This window comes from Fusarium odoratissimum, assembly GCF_000260195.1.
Source record: "Fusarium odoratissimum NRRL 54006 unplaced genomic scaffold supercont1.14, whole genome shotgun sequence".
In the NCBI taxonomy this organism is placed as follows: Eukaryota; Fungi; Ascomycota; class Sordariomycetes; order Hypocreales; family Nectriaceae; genus Fusarium; species Fusarium odoratissimum.
In genome coordinates, this window is record NW_022158700.1 from 438471 (window position 1) to 461838 (window position 23368).

At 48.7% G+C, this 23368-nt stretch overlaps 9 protein-coding genes and 1 non-coding gene across 10 annotated transcripts; 3 read left to right on the forward strand and 7 right to left on the reverse strand.

Annotated features, from left to right (window-relative positions):
• Nucleotides 1-723: 723 nt before the first annotated feature.
• Nucleotides 724-4983, reverse strand: FOIG_08974 (uncharacterized protein). Its single transcript, XM_031209149.1, has 5 exons — nt 4226-4983; nt 1554-4176; nt 1290-1508; nt 964-1240; nt 724-912 (listed from the first exon to the last, which is right to left on the reverse strand). Exons 1-5 carry the CDS (start codon nt 4429-4431, stop codon nt 782-784), a joined length of 3456 nt encoding a protein of 1151 aa, XP_031061186.1. The 5' UTR covers nt 4432-4983; the 3' UTR covers nt 724-781.
• A 467-nt stretch (nt 4984-5450) lies between these two features.
• On the forward strand, nt 5451-8323 carry FOIG_08975 (uncharacterized protein). Its single transcript, XM_031209150.1, has 4 exons — nt 5451-6382; nt 6431-6591; nt 6640-7606; nt 7651-8323. The coding sequence occupies exons 1-4, from the start codon at nt 6214-6216 to the stop codon at nt 8070-8072; spliced, it is 1719 nt and encodes a 572-aa protein (XP_031061187.1). The 5' UTR covers nt 5451-6213; the 3' UTR covers nt 8073-8323.
• On the reverse strand, nt 8084-9468 carry FOIG_08976 (uncharacterized protein). Its single transcript, XM_031209151.1, has 3 exons — nt 9347-9468; nt 9006-9288; nt 8084-8954 (listed from the first exon to the last, which is right to left on the reverse strand). The coding sequence occupies exons 1-3, from the start codon at nt 9414-9416 to the stop codon at nt 8300-8302; spliced, it is 1008 nt and encodes a 335-aa protein (XP_031061188.1). The 5' UTR covers nt 9417-9468; the 3' UTR covers nt 8084-8299.
• Nucleotides 9469-10032: 564 nt separating this feature from the next.
• FOIG_08977 (uncharacterized protein) lies at nt 10033-11058 on the reverse strand (the record flags this gene model as incomplete). The annotated part of the gene is made up of 2 exons (XM_031209152.1): nt 10033-10845; nt 10894-11058. 2 exons carry the CDS (start codon nt 11056-11058, stop codon nt 10033-10035), a joined length of 978 nt encoding a protein of 325 aa, XP_031061189.1.
• A 1949-nt stretch (nt 11059-13007) lies between these two features.
• FOIG_08978 (uncharacterized protein) lies at nt 13008-14893 on the forward strand. Its single transcript, XM_031209153.1, has 4 exons — nt 13008-13379; nt 13429-13462; nt 13514-14096; nt 14145-14893. Exons 1-4 carry the CDS (start codon nt 13076-13078, stop codon nt 14691-14693), a joined length of 1470 nt encoding a protein of 489 aa, XP_031061190.1. The 5' UTR covers nt 13008-13075; the 3' UTR covers nt 14694-14893.
• Nucleotides 14894-15449: 556 nt separating this feature from the next.
• FOIG_08979 (uncharacterized protein) lies at nt 15450-15812 on the reverse strand (the record flags this gene model as incomplete). Its single annotated transcript, XM_031209154.1, has 1 exon — nt 15450-15812. One exon carries the CDS (start codon nt 15810-15812, stop codon nt 15450-15452), a length of 363 nt encoding a protein of 120 aa, XP_031061191.1.
• Nucleotides 15813-16425: 613 nt separating this feature from the next.
• FOIG_08980 lies at nt 16426-16499 on the forward strand. The gene has a single exon. It is a non-coding gene; the product is annotated as a tRNA-Val (tRNA).
• A 94-nt stretch (nt 16500-16593) lies between these two features.
• On the reverse strand, nt 16594-18285 carry FOIG_08981 (uncharacterized protein). The gene is made up of 2 exons (XM_031209155.1): nt 17549-18285; nt 16594-17498 (listed from the first exon to the last, which is right to left on the reverse strand). Exons 1-2 carry the CDS (start codon nt 18258-18260, stop codon nt 16720-16722), a joined length of 1491 nt encoding a protein of 496 aa, XP_031061192.1. The 5' UTR covers nt 18261-18285; the 3' UTR covers nt 16594-16719.
• Nucleotides 18286-19213: 928 nt separating this feature from the next.
• On the reverse strand, nt 19214-20751 carry FOIG_08982 (S-(hydroxymethyl)glutathione dehydrogenase/alcohol dehydrogenase; the record flags this gene model as incomplete). Its single annotated transcript, XM_031209156.1, has 4 exons — nt 20566-20751; nt 20070-20513; nt 19547-20025; nt 19214-19492 (listed from the first exon to the last, which is right to left on the reverse strand). Exons 1-4 carry the CDS (start codon nt 20723-20725, stop codon nt 19214-19216), a joined length of 1362 nt encoding a protein of 453 aa, XP_031061193.1. The 5' UTR covers nt 20726-20751.
• Nucleotides 20752-20768: 17 nt separating this feature from the next.
• On the reverse strand, nt 20769-23324 carry FOIG_08983 (uncharacterized protein). Its single transcript, XM_031209157.1, has 2 exons — nt 22559-23324; nt 20769-22506 (listed from the first exon to the last, which is right to left on the reverse strand). The coding sequence occupies exons 1-2, from the start codon at nt 22875-22877 to the stop codon at nt 21104-21106; spliced, it is 1722 nt and encodes a 573-aa protein (XP_031061194.1). The 5' UTR covers nt 22878-23324; the 3' UTR covers nt 20769-21103.
• Nucleotides 23325-23368: the final 44 nt, after the last annotated feature.

The window sequence follows — 23368 nt, forward strand, 5'->3', positions numbered from 1 at the left end:
GTCGTACTTGACGTCGGCTGCGGTGCGAGGAGCCTAGTCTCTTGGGTAGCGTCTGGGCTGCTCAACCTGAAAGGATACCTAGAGAGTTTCAGCCATCGTATACGGTCGACGATATAAAGCTGGTTTGACTGTGCAGTTCCGTTTCGTTGATAGATGACTCGGAGCTGTTCTCCTAAAGCAACAATGAGCCACGGAGGAGCCCCCTTTAACGAGGTAGTGGGGACGTTCAGAAGCAAGAGTTTCGACCAAACTAAAGTCACATCTAATCGGATTGGATCAAACAGAACGGAAAAAAGTAATGCTCGTTGAGAGACGGCTAACCTTGGTCTCCTGAAGAAGCAGTGAGCTCAGGAGAGAGTTCCCTCATACACCGAGGTTGAGGGGACGCTCAGACGCACGGGATCAGATCAAACCCAAGCCAGATTAGTTAGATCACATAGAATAGAAGGATGCGCAAAGGTAACAGGCTCATTGACTGGCGGTGGACCTCAGTCTCCTGGAGAATCAGCGAGACGTAAGGAAGTCTCAGCCAAGGAGGCAGCGCGCTCCTTGGAGATACAGCCATCGGAATTCTGCAACGGCTATGGCGTGGTGGTGCTAGTTTATCTTGGTGTTATGTTAATCTTTGTTAAGCGGATGAGAAAAGGTGATGACAGTCGGTAATTGAGTAGTGACTGATGCTCCTGCATGTCACTCAGGGGTAACAGGTAGCTGAGTTCCACATCCTGATTCATAACGATTGTTCATTATTCAAGACTACTCTGACTAGAGGAAGTAAAGCCTAATTTCCCAGAATCTCATCCTTTCTCTTCTGAAGCAAGTAGTAATACTCCTGAATCGGGGTACTCTTCGTCGGAACCCTCTCACCCTCAAACTTGCCCTTTCCATGACCATTGAAGTGAACCTTCCAAGCTACTCATCATTAGCAGGCAAAATCACATACAAGAGGACTTCAAAACTCACTGCTCGCGTCAAAGCCGAGGTATGACCAGCTATCATTGAGATAAGCCTTCTCAGTGCCAACCTGGATAGTCTTGACAGTTCCCATTTGCCCAGGAGCAGGTCGAAGCTCCTTGAGGTCTGCCACGAGCTTGATGAGACCTGTGACGAAAGCGAGGGCGACGTCCTTGGCGATGCATTCGTGTTGGCCGTAGCTGAAGGCCGAGACGTCTTCTTTCTTGCGCTGGGGGTTGAACTTGCCCGCGTCGGGAACTTCCTTGGGGTTACGGCCAGCTTCGCCCTGTTCATTGTTAGATGCGTTACGCTTGTGATATGAGATTGCGACTTACGAGCATGAGAACGACGGCGGTGCCAGGCTGGATAGCTTGGCCTTGGACTTCGCCAGGTGCAGTCGCAACACGAACGTTGCGCTGAGAGCTTGTCATACGTTGAGCTTCAGCGACGTAGGCATGAAGAGTAGCATCATCGCCCTTTTGAGCAATGGCCTGGACCTCAGCCCAGATAGCCTCATTCTCGGGACGAAGGAAGAATGACAGAACTTCATAGAACTACACACCATTAGCGCACGATCTTCACTTTGTCATCAAACTTACAGCAGTGACAGGAACACCGATGCCACCAAAGGCAGTAAGCCAGAGGTTATCAGTGACCTGATCAACATTGTTGCCCTGCGCAAGCAGCTCTTCCACAAGCTTAAGACCACACGATCTCAGCGAATCCTTCTTGAGGTACGATCTGGCACCGATCCTGTTAGCAACGGCAGATACCAGTCCAATACCTCGAGGACGTCCAGCATCAGCCTCCGCAACAATAGTCTTTGTCGTTTCAATCATTCTCTTCGCACCCTCTTGAGCACGACGACGACGGTTCCATGCCTGCGCGGGATCATTGTTGTTAACGCCCCAGACACGAATGTCGAGAAGACTGCGGTAAAGCTCTGCAACACCGAGTTTACCATCAGGGTTCTCCTCGGTTCGAAGATCAAAGTAGAACAGATCAGCGAGGAGCTGCGTGTTAAGAGGGATGGCGACATCGCGAATGATGTCGATCTGATCAAGGCCCTTCTTGAGAGTGAACGTCTCCTTGTTAATAAGCTTGGTACCCTCACGCTCAATAAACGCATGGACGGCATTGTGCATGTTGGGAATCTTGCTCATCGCCTTGGAAAAGTTGGCGCGGTGCGTGTAGTTCTGAGGCTGATCGCCCGCAAGCATGAACCAGCCAAAATCCTTCTTGCCAGGGAAAAGAGTGTTGAGAGGCTTGAGCCAGGGAACGACGTATTGCTTGGTGTTGCTGAGGATCTGCTTGATAGCGGGTCCTGAGGTGAGAACGGCGACCTTGGGGGGTGCCTTGGGGTCGTCGAGAGTGTACTGGTCAAAAGTACCGATTTCTTTGGCGATCTGCTCGTTGGCCTTCTTGGTGTACATGGGCTGCATGACTGCGATGGAGTTGAAGGGGAACCAGTTTGGTACACCGCGCTGGATGAGCTTGTAGAGCATTGAACCACCGAGAGTCTTGTAGTCCTGCTGAACTTCATTGTAACCCCAGGCAGTGAGATTCGACACGGTGTAGTCAATAGTGTTGAACCTGTCTGAACGAACAAGCGTAACAGCATCAGACAGAACAGCTCGACCAACAGAATAAGTCGGCATAATACCAGAGCCAGGGTTGCGCTGAGGCTTGATGTCCTCAATCATGAGACCAGGATACAACTCAACCATATCAGGATCAGTGTACAACTTCTCCAGAATATTCGCAATGTCAGGGTTCGAGTTGATTTCGCTGAACGAATCATAGCGCTTGAGACCAAAGAACTCTCTGAACTCATTCAGCGAAGCACACTGCCACTTGCGGCCCTGGATAATACCCAGAACCTCAACGACCTTGAGAGCCTTGGGGACCATGCGAGCACCGAACGTACCGGCAGGGTCCTCCATAGCGTCCTTGAGAATACGAACAAGATCCTCATCCTTGAACGTACCATCGGCCTGACGCTCAAGACCATCAAAGGTACGAACGCTAGGATCCTTGGGGGTGTTTTGCTCAAATGTGAGAAGAGCCTGCCCAAGTTCCGTCCAGCTGACGTCCTGAAGATCCTCAGCCTTGCGGCCGGGGAAGAGCTTGAGGAAGAAGTTGTTGATCCATTTCTCGTCTCGCTTGGAGATGCAAGAGTGGAAGCGGTAGAGAAGATTGAACTCAACGCTGACTTGGTTGCCAACACCTCGAGGGACACCGTCGCCGTCGAATTGCTTGTCGATGGCAACACGAGGATCAAGAGTCCAGTCACTCGCGGAGTGGTGAGTGTTGGTGATGGCACGGAGATAGTCGTGCAAGCAGATGTTGATGTACAAACCACCCGTAATCAGACGAGCGACATTGAAGAGGTCATGATCTTGCTTCGCAATAGCCTTTGCCTTGTCTTCCTCGGAAGCATTAGGCGGCACTGACAATGAGAACCGTCCGTTCTCGTTGATCTTGAGCAGAATGTCAGCCACATAATTGTGGAAGCGACTATACAGCACGAGCATGACATTTACACCCGCAGGTTGACCAAGAAGACGCTTCTCATGAAAGGTATCAGGCTTGAGCTTGCCCTCCTTCATGGTACGAATCTCATGCTGATCCTTCAACGAAGAACCATACAGCGGCGCAAGATCGAGATACGACGAGGTATCAGACTTGTTCATATCTGTACGATTCGTACGGAAGATATCGTGAATAATAATCGCAGCGTGATAAAACAGCATTGACGAAATACCCGCTGGATTCTCCTGAAACGTCGTCTCATCTCTCGCCATGAGAAGATCAAACAACAAACCAGGATCAGGCTTGACACCATGAAGTCTCTTTTCCGACTTGACAGACTTGGCATACGGTGTACCAGCCCTACCTAGATTAGGCTCAAGAATGTTGTTGAAACTGCCGTCTGGCATACGGTACTGATGAAGACCATCTGGAGCCTGGGGCACTTGCTCTCGAAGAAGAACATCAGTGCCAGGGACTTTGAACTCGATTGTATCGTAGAGTTCGCAGTTATGCTTGTGGGCTGGTTTATCAGAGTTGACGACATCATACTTGACGTCGCCGCCCATGTAGCTCAGGGGCGGATGCTGAAGATTGCCCCAGAGGGTGTCGATGAGTTTGTTTGTAAGAGCTGTGCGAGCTTTGGAGGTTGCAGGAAGGGCGGTGAGGATACCGATGAGGAGTTCAGTAGTTCTACACCTGTTAGTCGTGCTCTGGGATATGATGTAGGTGAGTGAATTACCCCTTCTTGTCATCGAGGGGTTGACCCTTTTGGAGAAGCTCCTTGACAAGACCGAGGAGTTGAGCAGGACTAGCTTGGCTTCGAACACCAGCAAAGTCCTTCATGAGGTCCGCAACGAGTTTCTCAGGGTTATTCAGAAGACTCGACGGATCTTCCTTAGAGTCCCCGTAGGACTCACCAGCCTGAAACTTTTCATTGAACGACATGATGAAGAAAGAAGTGTGTGCAGAGAAAAAACCAATCCAACTTTCTTCACCGGCATCTCATCCCTCCATCCTTTATACCAAATATGTCACTTGTAGCTTCTTTCACGAGCGGTAACCACATCGCGGACCCTTGAGTCTAAGTGGCGTTGGTGCAACAAGAGGTGATAACACCGTCTGTCCAATACAAGCTCTCGTATTGCCAACGCGGGATGCAAGCTGAGACCATGACGGAAGGTGATAAGCTAGAATACAGCTCTACTGGGATGAAGCTTTGAGAATGAGGGGTTGTTGAGCAGCAATGTCTCACAGGCTGTTGTTGTTCTTTTTCCGTGTGAAACCTTGATGCGAGATCTTTCAAGTTTGGAAGAGAGGGTGTGCAGCGGCCTCAAAGATGATCTGACATTTCAATTACCAAATCTGTACTCGACATTCCATCCATGATCCATCAACTCTTTTCTTCTCTTCTGCTTGGCGATGTTCAAGTTAAGTTAAGTTAAATTAAGTTAAGCTAGACTTCGATCTACAACGTGACATCTCACCTCGTCTAGATTACCTTTTCCATCAAAATCTCCTAGCTTTACCGCCAATGCAGGCGGTCCGTTCCGGCCAACCAGCGCGGACCCCGTCGTCCACAATTGGCTGAGCTCAATCTGCCGAAGCTAGACATTTGCTGACGGGCGTTTATGCCGTGTAACACTGTGAATGATCGCCATCGGGCCGTCCGGCAAATAACAGGTGCCGGAGTGAACTAATGTCTTAACGGGGGGAGGTTGTAAAGTGAGGGGTTGTGAGACCTGCAGTTCATGTGTTGTTTGATTTGCTGGTGTTTGAAAATACATGGATTATGAGGGGCAGATGAGACAAAGTAAAGGGAATCTAGATCTGAATGCTTATGCAGTGAGCTAGGGATCGGAATACATTGGGAGATATGGGTGAGACAAGTCGCGTATGTACTGATGGTCGAGTTGGAATCATATCATGACAGATCATCAGGCTAATATCGGGTGAATCTAAGCAATTGCTTATTTCAAGTTACACAATCCAAGCAAAGCTCAAGACATCTTCTCAGAACCAACCCCTCACATCAAGCTCTTCTGATCTTTCAGATCTCTATCTAACACCGCTTATCTGCACTCTGCAATAGTACTCCTTTTATTACATGAATCTCATCAAGACAAAAAGAAGCAAAATCTAACCAATACATAACCTCCCTCCAAAACATCAGGGTCCAGTCCAAGTACATCATGCAGCTACTACAGTCACCGACTTTCACAAGCCTGGAGCCATGCATATCTCCCCGCCTTTCAACCTCCAACCAACAACAATGGAATTGTGGCGTGTCGAGCATCAACTGCAACAGATCGCAAACAGAAATCAAGTCTCAGCCGCACCATATCACAGCATGCTCAATTCTCCTCTCTTTCCCCTCCCCAAGCCGTGCCTTAGCCAGACATTCAGCCGTCTTAGGAAAAAGCGAGGTTCTCGTGGCTGGCTGAACCGAAATGCCAAGGACGAATCAATATTCTCCGATTAGCATCCCTTCATTCATCATTCTCGTAAGGGAGGAGACAACAATGCATGTGAATATCTCACTCTCTGTACTGTATACATCTCTCCTCACATTGCAGGTGTGCTATGCTACACGGTTCGGGAACCCAGTGGTACAAGCAAAAGAACCACGCAAGGAATTTCGTTGACTCCGCATAAAGGAAGCATAGCTGGCCCCCAGGCACTGAATTCCCGTCTCACCTTGGAAACTCCCCCATCATTCTTCTCCCAAAGATGCCTCACGCTGAGAACGAAAACACTGAATCCACTGAGCCCAAGAAGCTCATCCTGTGCTTTGACGGCACAGGAAACACGTTCAGTGGCTCCAATGCTGATACCAATGTTGTCAAGATCCTTCGAAAGTTGGATCGAAATAATAAGAACCAGTTCCACTACTACCAGAGTAAGATGCCAGCCATTGAGTTGAGAAGCGGTCGCTAACTGTGCATAGCTGGAATTGGTACATATGATATCAATGAAACGTCTGTGAACAAGGGTATCTTTGGTGAATTTGGGAGTAACATCTCAAAGACAATTGATCAAGGCTTTGGCACCACCTTTGACGCTCATGTCATTGCTGGCTACCGCTTTCTCATGCGTTACTATGAAACTGTAAGTCTCACATCCCGAAGCCCAACTTCCCCAATTGACATTGTAAAGAACGCAAAGATCTACGTCTTTGGCTTCAGCCGAGGCGCCTACACAGCCAAGTTTCTCGCCAGAATGGTCAACAAGGTCGGTCTTCTCTGCAAAGGCAACGAAGAAATGGTCCCCTTCGCCTACCGTCTTTATCAACGCTACCTCCAAGGCGAGATAAAAGACAGCGAGCATGCCCAGTGCACTTCCAAGCACAGCAGCTCAGAGACAGACACTCCCGCAAATTGCGACACGACACAGCTTCTGGGCACAAAGCCTGAAGATGTGAGTGAAGAGACTCAGGATGCTTCCAACGAGATCGAAGCATTCAGTCAGACATTCTGTCGCAAGGAGACGAACCGTGCCGGTGAAGAGGAGAACATCAAGGTGTTCTTCCTCGGAATCTGGGACTGCGTTGCCTCCGTCGCTGTTCTCGAGCGTAAAGCAAAGATGCCCGTTCCTGTAACAGGCACAGCGACACATGTTCGTCACGCGGTAGCCATTGACGAGCGTCGCGTCAAGTTCAAGCCCGCTCTGTTGGCACAGGACATCAGAGCCGCAGTGCACAGCCACGATGACGATGAAGATATCAAGGAAGTTTGGTTTCCTGGTAATCACGGCGACGTTGGCGGCGGCTGGCCCGCTCAGCCTGATGAGCAGGAAGATGAAGCTGAGAAGCCGTCTTTCTGGGGCCGTATCAAGAACGCGTGGCTGACGAGAAAAGCTGGTAAGGCGAGTCAGAATCTGAACAAAGATAGATTCCAGATGAGTGACATTCCACTCGAGTGGATGATTCGCGAGGTCAAGAAGTGTGGCGAGATGGATAAGTCACTGCAGGCGGGAGTGCATTGGTGCCATAGTCTCAAGCCATTTGAGAGGAGTATGGCAGATCCTGCCAAGCGAAGAGAAGCGACGCATGGATTCATGCACGATTGTCTCGCCTTCGGCTACGGAACAGCCTTCTTCAAAGTCCTCATGTGGAAGTTCATGGGTAAGTTATCCCGGACCGTCTCAATCCCAACTAACACGTCCCAGAATGGCTCCCTTTCTTAACGCGCTGGGAACTCGACGACACGACAGACGCCAACGTCAAGCTCCTCGGCTGGAAACCCGTGACATTCCCTCCCAACAGAGGTTCATACCGTGACATTCCCCGCGGCGCAGTCCTCCACCAATCTCTTCTCGACCGACTGCAGGAGTTCTCAAGCTACACGCCCGGAAATAACCACGGCGACAAGTCGAGTGCCTGTTTCAAAGGCCGTAACAAGGCTTTGGTGTATAATGAGAAGGAGATTGAGGGTTTGTCTGAGGATGCGAAGGCGCAGAAGTTGAGTGAAGCACACTTCAAGATCCATTCTAAGGGGAGTGACTTGGTCTGGGAGGATGATAAGAGGCATCAGACATATGACTTCAATCCTCATTTCAAGGGCGCTCTGCACCCTGCAATTGTTCAGTAGTTTAGGTTCGTACGGGATGGGAAAGTTGGCAATACGGTTGCTTGGATGTACGGTTTGAGGGTGATTTGGTTGGAAGTTGTAACAGGAATAGGGAAGAGTCTGCTATTTCTAGGCTAATATTGTACCAATTTTGGGGGATTCCTATCTTCAATCATCTCGAGTCATTCCAAGAGAAGTGCTATGCCAGCCACGTCCTTCCGCCGAAGTTCATCTGTATGTTCTCTTCGTCACTCCAAAGTAGAAGCTATCGGATCAAGGACCTTTCTCGCCGCCTTCGTGATGGTTAAGCAGAGTGGCAGTTCATTCGAAGACGAACAAGCAGACTGATACGTTGCCGGGCAGTCAGGCGCTGTAGGCAGCGTATGCCATCTCGTCTGTCGCTCTTCCAACCGCTCAATGAAAGCGACGAAAGACTTGTCCCGATGGTTCTCAATGCCAAAAATCTCCGATTTGACGACATTGTACATGAGACTCTTCCACTGTTCGGGTGACACTTCAATCGGCACCAACACTGTATCGTCCGCCGTGTGCGATTGACCCAAAGGATTGAGAGCGACCTTTAACTTTTCTCCCTTGTCGGTGGCTTCAATTGCCTTTGCACCAATCGTCTTGATGAACCTGACGTAGGACTCAGCAATACAGACGCATAGAATGCCCAAGATGCCCGCGTTTTGTAGTACGGATGAGAACCGCATGGGGCATTTTGAGCATTCTAGAACATCTGTTGCGCGCTCGAATGTATTTCGCAGAATCGCGAGATCATCGGGGACAATGAGTTCGGTACGGACTCCGAGGCGATTGAGGAGAAGATAGAGGATCGACAAGCATGCGCACGAAGCGTTGATGTCTGTTTGTGTGAGGATGTCGTTGTGAGATTGCGCACTGCGGAGGGTTAGAAAGCGGGAAGATTGAGTCGTTCGACAGATTTCTTACGGCGCGAAGCTCTCAAAGTCCGCGAGAAATGGCGGTATATCTGTATTGGGTTCATGATGGCTCAGGCGCTCCTCTGTACCGGTCGTTATTCGGGCGGTATTTGATTGCGCTGGTGATGGCCCGCGATCAACCCGACGAGCAGGACTGGACGGTGCGCGCGCTATCACGCAGGGCCTCTTGGGTCTGCCAGCGCGTTTCTGCAGAGAGTAAATACATCCTCGATTAGAAGCGGTGCATTTTGAACACACCGGGTATTCTCCTGAGCATCGGACCTTTCGCGATCCTACGGGTTGGGAACGGATAAGCCAGCTGAAACCGGCACTCGAGGTCTTGTCACTTACTACATGGCTCGCAGGAAGCTCTGGCCCGACCGGGTGTAGAAGTCTTGGAGGACGTCGCTGGCGATAGCATTTTCGGAATGAATTATCGCCTGTCGGGATAGACTTTGGATTGTAGACTCTCGATGTAGGGAATGATGCAATCCACGAATGCTCCGAACGGGGAATTTAATGTTCCGAGCGAAACCCGCTTCCGGACCATTTGCGCCGGAGATCAATGTCGGATGGTTTTACGCGGATGATTTCTAGCTAAACTCTCACGATCATCATGTATTGTTCTTGAGATGCTGTAACAAAGAATTCTTGGTTGTAAATCACTACTTTGAGCGAATACACTGGTCTAATCATCTATGTAAACAAAACGTGTGCGTGAGCCTTGGCTCCAAAGTAAGGCTCACAAAGAACAGAATCGCAACACCAAAACAAAACACGCCAAAACACAATTCCGCTATCCAACGGAGATGCAAGAAGCTACAACAGAAGGGAATTTGGGCAGTCCATAGTTTCCTCTTCTTGCTCTTGCCCTTCTCCATCTGTCGGGCTTCTTCGGTGGCAGTAGACTTTCGTTTGATTGAGACACCACCGATAGGCTTCTTTGGGATATGGCCAATGGGCTTCTCTTTCGTCCGCTTCGGGATGGTCTTTCATTTGAAGAGTGCCGGATCATATGAAGGATAGTAGTTTAGGTCCTAGGTACCCCCTTCATCATAGTTGAGCATGGGAAGGAAAGGTTGCTGCATGCCTGGACGAGGACGAAGGCTTTCATAGCGCTCATCGTTGCGCTTTGCAACTGAGTTACTCGGTTTGAGTGGCGGCTCAGCCCGAAGCGCGGATTCATTTGCCTCTTCGATCATATCATGGAAACACTTCAGGTCCCAAGCTGCCATACTTGCAAAGGTCCAGCTCGGTCGAATCCCGCCCTCAGGGCCAAAAACATGTGGAATCGCCCAGGCGTGGCTCAAGTCACACAGCTGGCCTTCGTAATACTGCTGAGACTTGAGGTCCCGTACAACGATGCCGCATTTATGGAGCTGGCGAAGATTGCGAAGCATGCGCGGTAAGTGATTGATGTGTCTCTGTTCCGCTTCTCTTGTCATATCGCCTGTAGGACTTCGGTGGTTGGGGATCCAGTCTTTGACGATAGCCATGATGGGTAGGTCAACTTCATCGTCCATCATTTCCATCACTTGTATTGTAGGCCATTTGGCTTCCGGTATGGTATTCTTGATCGCGGCTTGGACCTGCTCGTCAATCTGGTGTAAATAGAGGCGCAGGTGGCCATGCACTTTGCCAGCAAGATGCTCCCGACCAAGCTCCTTGAGTCGACCGTAGGCGCGACACTCGTTGTTGAAGGAAGTCGCATGAACACGTAGACTGTCGACCACATGCTGGGGTATCTTTTCACTGGCGGTCAGTCGCTCTTTCTCTTCTCTTTCGACGAAATAGTCTTCGTCAATGGGGTCCAATTCGAAGTTCGGCTCGTGCACGTAAACAGGGAAGAACTAGGCGCGCATTAGCATTGGCATGGTGATTCTGCTCACTGTACCTACAAGCTTGATGACATAGATCTTGCCATCAATCTCGGCTTTAACGACGACTGAGTGACAGCCAGAGCCGAGATATTCCAGGAACTTGAAGTCGTGCTTGGTGAGATCATCGGTGAAACACTCTAGCTTTGGGCCTTCACAATCCGGTAGCGGTTTCAGTGTAGGCATTGTCAAAGACACAGTGGGAGCGGATGTTGAAACGAAAGCGAATGATGAATAAGGGACAATTTTCGAAGAGTATTGACGTTTGTTTGTTTGGTGGTAAGGATGTTTTGCTGTCTGGTATAGTTGTACTGGTTTCAGGTAGAGTAGGCTTGAAGGGCTTCTTCGGGGAAGTTGAGGTTATTAACTTGGAGCCAACAATATCAAAACCCAGGGCGCTGGGCGTACTCAAGCACAATAAACTGCTGTGTTTCTTTCACTCGTCCGCTCCTAATTGAACACATTCATGCAAAGAAAATGAATCCAGAAATAGCATCCCAGAAAGGGCATAGTAAACAACAACTGAAGGCGCAAAGCGCGGCGCAACAGGGAAGCCGACCGTGAATTTCTTTGTCGGCGCCAGGGGGATATTTGGCGGTCTTTCTAATGCCAACAGTGTATTGTTAGCTGCAAGCATGGGCCATCAGTCCCTGACAGCACTGCTCGTGGAGAACGGATTTCTTTGTTATACCACTGAACATGAGACGCGGCCTTGTTCAGCAGTAAGCCCGCAGCAAGACTGACCTCTCATCAAAACACAGCACAACTTCGCTTTCCACAGGAGCTCTTCCGTAGTTTTAATGTCGCAAATTAACGAGTTTGGCTCAAAGAATCAAATTACTGCCATAACAGCAAGCTTCAGTCTCATATTGAACGGTCGATGGCTTGCCGTTGTGGCGATTTGGGGTTATTACCTGAAGCTTGTATTGGCGCCTATATCTGATTTACAGCTCAGAAAGCTCCTTGTTGGCGCCTGTCTTTCTCACAAGAATTTATCCCGTAGTTACTGGGCCGCAGATTGATAAGTCTGGAATGAACAGTTACACCAGGACACATCAGCAAACCTTTTCTTATCGTGTTAATCGAACTTTGACATTTAGTGACGTTTGGCCCCAGTTATTTCTGACCTTGTTAATATCTAGACCTGGTTGCCGTTTAGCAATGTCGATGTCCTGTTTGCTCCAGGAAACGTGGCTGAGTGTGTGTAAGTCAAGTGTGGAAGCTGTTTCCTCCAAACTCATATGAGTGATGAACAAGCTCTTCAATACCTATCCCAAAACACACAGAGTTACTTCAAATTCATTAATGCATGGAAAGAGATTTTGTTTCGAATAGGCTGCACTATCCAGGGGCACGAAAGATGGTGTGAGAGCAACTGGCAGCCTAGTCAGACTGTCTTGCAAAGAAACTAGAGGAATCCATTCTCAAAGCACCAACCACCTATGCCCATGTAGATTTCAAAGCAAAAGAAGAGTAACCGCCATGTCGACTTGTTTAATTATACCTTGAGCTTTGTGTAGAAACGAGAATATCGATGCCCTTCACTTTTGGTCCAATTCGTTCTATCCTCATCACAGATCAATTATTCTTTGAGCTTCCGATAAAGGGCACTTTATCAGGGATATCATAAGTTATAACCAACAAGCCATCCCCTACACAATGGTTTTGTATACATCGCCTTATATCATGACATCATGACATCATGCTTTGTTCTCATCAAAGAAACCTGTGTCCCTGCGAACTAGCCACTCAGCAGCGATGGCCCAGTCATGAGGTGTATCAGAGCTGATGCTGCTTGCTCAGAGCAACCGAGTTCTTAAAAGAAAGAAGGAAATAGCACCATTGTATGTATGACGTTGAGGTGGTTCAAAAGTATGACTAGATTGATATGAAGTTCTTGACTTTTATGCATCAATTATCTAATATCTCAACGATGTAATTTGATTGGGTGCAATATTCCCGGCACCACATTTAGCGTCGGACCATTTCACCAGGTATGTTGCGCCTTATCAAAGTTCGGACTATTTTACACGGATGGTTTCCTGGCTATGTTCGGTTACGATATCATTAGAAATTGAGCTAGCTTGTTGATAAACGTAATAAAAAGGTTTGGGATTGGTGCCCTCTGACCATCACAAAAACCTTTCACTTAAAACGGTGACGACCTCTTCTGCGGCATTCCTCATCTCACCCACGCATAAACATGCCCTTCTCACAACAATCACCCAATGAGATGTGGGAAAGGGTCCAATTATCCGATAAGAAAGTTGACGATCAAGGCGATACAGCGAGTTCCGGAGAAGAGCAAGGTCAATCAGTTACCAGCATAATTTGGAACGCTGATGACCCATATGCGAAGAACGAAGGCTCCTCACAAGATGGAGAACGGAAAGACATACAGCCACAGCGCGGCCTCTCGGCCTTGGATCGAGTTCTGAGTAGGACTTCTGTTACAGATAGAGATCCCGGACCTCCTCCTGACGGTGGATTCTGGGCTTGGGCTTCAGGTGAGTGGGGTCACAATTGGCCTGAAGAGTGTTGCTAACATGTGCGTAGCTATTGCTGGGCATATAGTGATGCTGAACTCATGGTATACAACAATGGCTTCCATATTCATAATGACGATACTGACTCTGATCAGGGGATACAATAGCTCCTTTGGCGTCTTTCAAACATATTATACTACACATCTCGACAACCCAGCAAGCCAAATCTCCTGGATAGGATCAGTCCAAATTTCCGCCCTATTCTTTATAGGAACCCTCTCTGGTCGGCTCACGGACGCTGGTTACTTCCGCATCACATTCGCTGCAGGCACACTCCTCACCTGTCTCGGTGTCTTTATGACTTCTCTGAGCACAACATTCTGGCAACTCCTGCTTTCACAAGGTCTATGTACAGGACTAGGTAATGGTCTGATGTTTACTCCCAGTCTTGCTGTTGTTTCTACATACTTCAAGCGAAGAAGAGCGTTGGCTTTTGGAATCACTGCTACTGGAAGTGCTACAGGAGGGTTGATATTTCCATCTATGGCTCGCCAGCTTCTCGGGAAGATTGGTTTTGCTTGGACCGTTAGAGCTATGGGGTTGGTGCAGCTGGTTACACTGGTCATGGCGAATCTACTCCTGAGACCTAGAATACCGCCGAGGCAGTCAGGTCCGTGGATTGATTTAGCGTCGTTCAAGGAAAAGGGTTACTTTTTCTTTGCAATCGGAATTTTTTTCGTACGTTTTTGGTATCGGGAAAGCATAAAATCATACTAACGGGAATAGACATTTTGGGGAACATTCTTCCCGTTCTACTACCTTGCCTCTTTTGCAGTCTCACAGTTGGACAACCCTCTCACATACTCAGCCGCTTTGAACGTCCTTCTCGTTGTTAACGGTGTCGGAATCATAGGCCGTTCACTCCCCAACGCCATTGCACATCACTTCGGAAGTATAACAGTCCTCATACCTGTCGTGTTCATCTCATCTATTTGTTTATTCACGTGGCCTGCAGTATCCACAGAAGGGGGCCTGTATGCATGGGCTAGTATCTACGGCATTGTCGCTGGAGCATCTATGAGTTTGTTTCCTCCAGCTTTATCAGATTTGACGACGGATGTGCACAAGACAGGTGTCAGGATGGGCATGATATTCACGACGAATAGTATCGCAACTCTTACTGGGCCACCTATCGCCGGTATGATTATTAGACGTTCTGGAGGGCATTATCTGGGTGCGCAGATCTTTGCTGGTGCTTCACTCTTTTTGGGTGGGGTGTTTATCTTTATGGCTAAGCGCTTCAGGGTGGTGACAAACCAGGACCGAGCTACATAGCTTTTAACTATTTATCATATTGCAGTGATGATAAGGAAAGGGTGTCAATGGGGAAGGGAACGGCTTCTAAGGCAGTCAATTTCGACAATTTGTCAGGGGTTTCACACAATTTATAGCAACTTTAAACTTCAGCGATCGGGTTTGCATTTCAATAGCCAGGAATATATAATTGAAGATTATAGAATATGATTGGGTTGACTGAAATGACATGCGATTGGAGAAGTTCATTGCCAGCCAATCATGTAAATATCTCCCTTGTGTAACCGCACAGGTCAGCCAATGTCCGCACGAAATCGACCGTTGTGGCAGCCTCGGCTATTTATTTCATAATTTTATTTATTATTTTTCGAGTTTATAGGGTAAAGAAACAAAACTGTCCAGCCTTACACATGATTTAACTGCCTCGAGATAGACTGGAGCCATAGAAAAAGGGAGTCTGTTAAGCGAGTCCAACCGAAACTAGGCATCTTCGCGAACGTTATTGTGCTTCTGATGTCTTTTTTTGCCTTGAACCCCTACTCTCAGACCGTCATGCCGTGGGCTCGTAAGGTGGTAGATTCTGTTCATCTGTTTTGGGGCTACAGGGCACAAAGAAAATGTTGGCCTTTGTTTTTGGCGAGTCCCAAATTGTCATTTTGAGGCATTCCTCCCCATGACTTGCAAAAAAAGGAGAGTAAAAGTGAAGAGGTGTCGAGGTCGTGAAGTTGGTGATAGCCCGAGATACTTCAGGCTCGTGTGAGAGTACGCCGTGTTGCCTTAATTACCACTCCCCAAGCCGGCCGATCCCTTTGGATCACCTAAAGCCACCAAAATGCTCACCAGAGCCAAGAGGGACGAGGCAACCATGAAAGTGGGGCCAGCACTGCCTTGTGTCAAGGATATCAGAGCCAGAAAGGATAAGGCAATCATGAAAGCGATGCCAGCATCACCTACTTTCAATGATACGTCTATTGTCTCAGTGGTCCAGGCGGCCTTCAGGTGAAAAATAGCCGTTTCAGTTGATTTGTCTGTTTTGGTTTCGCCAGAAGAATTCTGCACAGGCTTCTCAACATCATGGACGTTGGGTGGGGGTGGTGCATCACCTTCAGTTGAAGGAGTGTTGTTGGAGACAATAGCCATTGTTGCGTTCGTGAGAAGGTGATTAAGTATTGGAGTGGGTGATAAAAGAGAGGAAGCTTGTAGGAGTAAGGAAGAGGGATGTAGGGGTATTTATAGGCCTTTTCCTGAGAAAGCTTATCCAAGTTCTGGGAGATGCCAAATAAGCGGAATATAGAATTTTGTCTTTCAGATGCTGTTCGTATTAACTTTTCTCTAAAGCACAAATAGCGAGCCCTTGTCGTGAACCCTGAGTGACTCCATAGGCACAGGTGACTCCAAGAAAAGGCTTCATGGGTAATAAGTTTCCTAATTCTAAGAATAGGCCTTCTACGAGAACTAAGGAGTAGATGTGCCATTTGCAGTTGAGACTTGTGGCTGAAAGCTTATAATCACTACACAGAACTCATAGAACTTAGGAGTATTATTACTAATGAAAGTACTCTGGTATAACACAAGGAGAACGATTCCAATGCATTTAATGGAATCCTTATCGTTGGCTCACTCCTCTATGCAACATAACAAGACCGTGGTACTGAAACGATTACTTGGTGAAGAGGGGACGGGTTGATTGAGATTATATCCAGAAATGATTTCTCAATTTGGCATCCAATAGGAAGCCATTCCTGGAAACAGTGGTTTCGTGGTCTAGTTGGTTATGGCATCTCGCTCACACCGAGAAGGTCCCCGGTTCGAGCCCGGGCGGAACCATTCTTTTGCTCTTTTTGACAGCTTTTGTCGGCCGTGTATTATTGTCTTGCGTTCGGGGATGTTGATGTGGCCTATTAGACAATATATAATAAGTGTTCTGGTGTTTAATTACTTGTAGAAGGTATTTATTTCATAACTTCAACACGTAAGTGTGAAAGCAATTGACAAGCGAATAATTGCCAAAGATCTGTCTCCCCTGCTCTTGTCCTTTGTTCGAGGCTTAGAACAAATAAACATCCTGTTCATCCCATTGAAACTCGGGTCCAAACTCATTGGCATACCTCCCTGCAACATCCAACTCGTTTGTAAGACACCGATCAAACACAATATCATGAGTTTTCATTGCGGTTTTCCAAGCTTCCAACGCCTCGTGACTGAGTATAGGAACATCCGTCTTCCCAAGCACCATCAGGCCCGTTGCCGTGCTGAAGTTAAACCCCGCACGCGATATATCCTCTTCAACACCAGTAGGATCGAAAACATGTCGAACCGAGAGTTTTCTTATCTTGGGCATGTGGCAAACAGCTTGTGCCGCCGCCAAAAGAAAACGATCCATGGTTCCCTCTTTCATGCGAGATTTGAAACTGTTTTCTATCTCGCAGCCTGGGGGGCAGTAATGTCCGTCAGCCATTCCTTCACGGGACTCTTGTCGTTGATACTCTTCTTCTTCTGCCGATAAAGGATTTTCGCCTGTGACTACCCATTCACCAGAAGGAAGAACGTCACAAAATGCGAATGTGAAACTCTCGAGGGTCGGCCAGCAAGAGGTTTCTGTCGAAGGCTGGAATATGGCGCTGTCGACGCTTGCAAGAAGGGTGATCTCTCGAATACCGTGTCTCTGGGCAAGTCGTCGTACTGCTTCAGAGAGAACCTCTCTATTTGACTCAACGGGGATGATGCTTGGAGGATTATAAGTCTGGTCTAGAATCCTCTCCCGCTGGTAGTCAACAAGCAACGTTTGCACAGACATGGGTATCAAGTCCAAACTTCGCGCAAGGCCTACAATACTGTCAGCTTGAACTGGTCCCAAAGATAAAGAGCAGCCTTACTGTTTCTCATCACAGCTTCCCCGTAGACATAATCCCGTACGCTCTCTATTGCCCTCACCCCAAACTTCTCCAACCGTGGCATCTTACTTGCAAGTCGACATATATCCCCAGGCGTAAACGTAGGTGTATCAGTGGACCCGCATGCTCTAAAGACTGATATCATAGGGAGTTCTGGGAAATCCTTCCACGTGTCATAAAGCTCCATGTGCTGCATTCCTTTTTGCGTGAACGTTACGCGAAATCCGCTACAGGACATCTCAAACATCATCTCCACGTAGGGCTTCTCTCCACGCGGGAGATCTTTAAGAATCCCAAAAACCCTCCCTACGAAGTCATTGAATTCGCGTTCATCGTTCGGATGATGTTGACGAAAGTCGCAGTCTCCGGGGCCTTGCGTGAATCGCTTTGGTCGTTTACATATGTGGCTGGCAAGAACGCACTTCACCGTGACGTTTCGAACGTACGAGAGTCTTTGTGGTGTCAGGCATGTGGCATACTTGTATTCCAGGACCTTTTCTATTCTCAAGTGCAGGTCTTTGAATAGAAATGGTTCAATGAGCTGTTGCCAGCGCCGTGATACTGTTGCAAGGGCGCTGAGCCTTAGTGTTTTTTTCCATCGTAGTCCACATATTAAGCCTTGATGATATGACTGTGGGAGATTCCAGATGATCTTTCTCAAGATCTCTGTTGGTAGACGCTCGGTAGGATCCATGCGGGGTAATAGGGATAAATGAAGGGTGAAGTTGTTGGTTGCTGGTCGTCGCAGGTTGAAAGTATAAGAGAAGAACGACACGTGATGTGATGTTGGTCGCCGAGTAAGCAGGGATAGAGCAAACTTGTAAGAGCTCAATTAGTTATCTGCCAATAGATTTGCTTTTTATATTTGAGGAGGCCGCTTGCCTTTTCCATGAGGCCCCAACGCTTGGATTGGCACATTCATATGAGGCGGCTTGTTTCGGTTGGTGCGCCAAGCTCTGTCTGTAGCCGTCTCAATGACCCTGCGACGTGCTTAGTGAGAAAGACTGTGAATTGAGATGCTCTGATCCAGTTCAGTGGTCCAATAAGTGATGTTTATTTGATCTGTTAATTCCCTACAAACGGTTGTCTTGTCTAGGTAAGCTGTTGTGGAAAAGGAGGTTCAATTACGACCAGAATCAAAGTGGTGGCCCTTAATGGCATTCACACTATCAGTATTTTGCCCATCATACCCTTTAATTTCTCGCGGTCTAAGCAATCAAAAAATCCCTATACAGGGAACCGTAATTGTGAAGTCGAACAAGTACCCGCCCAAAAGTTGAAGGCCGTCGGACGCAGAACGGAACGTATAACGTATGTGTCCGATAAGCTCCAGCGCAGTTGGCAGTCTTCTGTGGCCATTGCATGGTAACCGTAAGAGCTAGTGGAATGTAAAACTTCCATTGGGCCAAGAACAGTGTGGCTTCTGTTGTCGCGAGCTTCCGTAGACTGACGGGCGATTACAATAACTTGAGTGGAGCAATCATCCATGGTGACTCGAAGCCTCGACAATCTCATCTTGGCACCTCAGTTGAGTCCGTGCGGGACGTGTCTCACCACGCGACAAAACACGACGAGCATAATTGACCAAAAATAGCATTCTCATTTACTCAATTCATAACTCATCACTACCCTCATCCGTCCATATCATTAATAAGTCGTAAGGCTAGGCGTGCTAGGATCCTGAGGGAACGAAAACTTGGTCTCCACAAAGATCTTCTGCATCCCATCCTCCCTCTTCTCAAACTTGTAATACACCTTATCCAGATCCTCGAGTCTGACACGGTGCGACAGCATCTGACCGGGATCAAGCTCACCCTTCTGGATCATCTCAAGAAGCTCATGCCAGTATTTGTGAACGGGCGCTTGACCGTTGCCGATGAGACGAATGCCTCGCTCCATGAGTGAGCCGATATTGAAGTGGTTGGTCTAGTCATGTCAGTTGCGTGTATAGAGAGTGGTTGGCATTGGGGAGGGACTCACGTAGCCAACGTAAACACCAGTAACGCCACATCGTCCAAAGTTTCGCACGCCCTCAATCATCTCATTAATAATCTCACTCGTATCCGTCTCAATCCCAACAGCCATCTCGAGCCAGTGCATCCAGCCCTTGGCATACTCACCAGCCGCGCACTCAATCGCGCAATCAGGACCACGGTTACCAGTGAGTTCCTTGAGACGACTGACGACGGTAGGCTTGTTGGTTACGCCGTGCGACAAGTGCTTGTAGTCCACCAGCTCAAGCTTGTCCTTGTGCTCAGCGGGCCAGTGGTCTCGAATAAACGACAGCCGTGGCTCAGTGTCGACAAAGATGATTTGGCTTGCGCCCTCTTTGATGGCGAAGACACCTGCCATTTGACCAATTGGACCAGCGCCGAAGATGGCGACCGAGTCGTCGGGATAAACAGCTGTGTCCTTGACGGCGTTGTAGGATGTAGCCAGTACATCAGACAAGTACAGCGCTGAACATGTCAGCATAGCTCACTCAGCAGAGACGAATACTCACCCTTCTCATCGGGAACATCATCAGGAATCTCCAAAAGATTCACATCCCCCAGCGGAACACGCACATACTCCGCCTGGCCTCCCGCAAAACCACCCGTGAAATGCGAATACCCAAACATACCCGCCGTGCGACCACCATACATGGCCCTCTCGGTGGTATTCGAGTTAGTCTTCTCACACTGCGACGAGAGTTTCTGCTTGCAGAAGAAACAATCACCGCACGCGATCTGGAAAGATGCGACGTAGCGCTTTCCAACGTCAATGCCCTTGACGGCTGAACCGACCTGGTCAACGACACCACAGAACTCATGGCCAAGAATATCGCCTTCGCTGAGCTGGACGACTGTGCCGTGCAGGAGATGCAGGTCTGAGCCGCAGACGGTGCTGCCTGTTACTTTGAGGATCACATCGCGGTCTTCAATGATCTTGGGCTTGGGGGCGTCGACTGTTTGTGTTAGTGGTGAATGTGTAAGTGTCAGTGATGGAGTGAGACATACCCATCTGGACTTTGTTCTTGCTAATCCATGCGAGAGCCTTCATAGTATCACCAGACTCTCCGGCGCCTGGTTCACGGTATGAAGTCACATCTTGGGCTGTGACGGCATTGTCGCCGTGCCCAATGACCTTTTCGGCCTGGTAAGCTGCTTGAGTAGCCATTTTAATAGAGTTCTAATGCGATGTACTGTTGACTGGAAGAACCTTGATGGCACGGCAAAAGGCGGTATTTATTAACACGTATTTATTTATCATGACCTCATATAACAATCTTCTACCCGTCATATGTAGTATCGTCACCATGACTGTGTGTTGTTGTGGAGTTGATGCCATAATGACGATCCCTGCTCCGTACGTCATTGACTTCTCGAACCCGGGGATTATCTTCCACCGTAAGATGTAAGTGGACGCTCGGAAGTATCTGCTCGACTAAGCTTCATTACCGATGAAATAATTTCCTATTCTGTACCTGTCATCTCGATCTAAGCTCATAGCCTCATCATAGTTCGGCCGGTCGCATCGCTCCCGTCGCGCCAAGCTTTACACTACACTGATCCCCTCTTGGAGCTCCGTCTTGGTGGGCATCTTGTTAACCCGCATTAATTCTGCACTCTGGGCCATAGCTGGGTCTCTTCCCATGCTGGCCATGGCGACGACCGTTTCGCCCTTGCAGTAGTAGGCCACAAACTTATTCTCGGCCGGACTACCCTCGAGGACAAGATCGTCCCAGCCAGAGGCCATTGTGTTGCCGCAGTACCGTAGTTGAGCTCCCAGGGCAGACCAGAAAATGGGAATAAAGTGCTCAGTCTTGCCGCCTGGGTTGACAATGTGGTTCGCAGCGATGCGGCCCGCCTTTTGAGCAACGTTCCAGTGCTCAATTCGCACGTGCTTGCCTTCGCCTCCGGGGCCGTGGTAGGGGAACGTAGCGATGTCGCCGATGGCATAAACATCCTTCAGACCTGGAACAGAGTAGTCGTCGTTTGTCTTGATAGAACCGTCGTCCTCCAGTTTGATGCCGCTGTTGTTCTTGAGGAACTGGGTAGCAGGTGCGACACCGACGCCAAGAACAACGAGATCCGCCTCCAGCTTGGTACCATCCTTGAGAGATACGGAGCCAACCTTGGACGCGTCAGATGCAGAGGGCTCGGCCTTGTCGACACTTGCGCCCATGTAAAACTTGACACCTTTACCTTCAAGCGCCTTCTGGAGGCCTGAACCAACCTTTTCGCCGAGGACGCGCTCAAGAGGAACATTCTCCATACCAATGACGGTCACATCGTTATCGCCGGCTGTCGCGACCGCCAATTCAATTCCGATGAATGAAGATCCAACAACAACAATCTTCTTGCCCTTCTCGCCAATCTGGTCAACAATCTTTTTCGTGTCGTGAACACTTCGGAGAGTGAAGATGTTGTCGAGGTTCTTGAATCCCTCGAGCGGCAGTCGTCTGGGAGTTCCACCAGTAGCAAGGACCAGCTTGGTGTAGTCAATCTTCTCGCCTTCGCTGGTGGTAACGAAACGACCCGAGAAGTCAACATTGTTGACCTCGCCCTGGACAAACTTGATAGAGCCACCTTCATAGAAATCCTTGTTTCGCCATTGCAGCTTGCTGAGGTCGGTCATGAGAGCCTTGCTCAACTTTGTTCGATCGATGGGGTAATAGCCCTCGTTGGAGATGACGGTGATGCCACCCTTGTAGCCATTCTCGCGGAGGCTCTCGACGACACCCAGTGTTCCTGAACCACCACCGACAACAACGACGTGGTCGTCCTGAACACTTCCAAATTCGGCGCACTTGACCTTGGGCTGTCGCTTGGATGACTTGATGGCACTCTCCTCTCCAGTGAGATACACGGCACCGTCTCGTTCGGCGACTTGGAAGACGGGGAGATGATCGAGAGCGGGGGCATCTTCAATATCGCCGGTCTTTGCGTTGAAGCAAGCTACGATTAATTAGTACAAGCATAAATGGGTGAGGACTGCATTTGGGCATACCTCCGTGCCATGGGCATGTGATGCGACCATCGCTAGTCAAAACACCTTTTGCGAGAGGTGCACCATAATGAGTGCACTTAGAACCTAGAGCTTGAGTCTTTCCTCCAGTGTTGACGAGTAGAACCTTGCCATTCTCGATACCCTCAACTTCAACCTCCTGCTTGGAGCCTGGAGAGAGGTCGAGCGACGAAACGCCCTTGAGCTTGTATTCTTGCGCCATTGGTCTGTATGTGGAGAAAGGCCTTGCTAGAGGAAATAATCGAGGTGTTTGTATCCGAGCTGAGCGAAAGCTTTGAAGTAATCTAGGATGTGGACGCATCAAAACGTCTTATTAAAGAAGAGAGAGAGAGAGCTGTGGGATGGTAGGTAGCAGTGGGAGACCGAAATTGAGGGAAACGAAGAAACGTGGACATGGCGCCATCAATTCGACGGCAGCTGCAAAGCAGTGCAAGTGCAACACAAAGGTTCCTCCCTAACAAAACGCAAGCATCACCACTGGAAGCTCCGTATCATCCATGCCCACGATGATGTGGGGGATGACAATGGGAGTGATTTGACTGGTCGAAGCTTTATGGACGAGGTTGTGGATGACGACATGCCGACGTTGTAAGCCGTTCTCTTGTTAAGGCTGCACCACAATCCAACCGTTTCCGATGTATTTGTATCTGTAAGCAATGCCCCGCATAGAGTATGATGCCACTATTAACTGCCGGCTTACGAGGCATTGAACGAATGCAGGCGGTGTAAAAGCATGAATGCGAAAAATGATAGGGTAATGATGGCTTAGAGGGCATTAGAGTTCATGTCAAA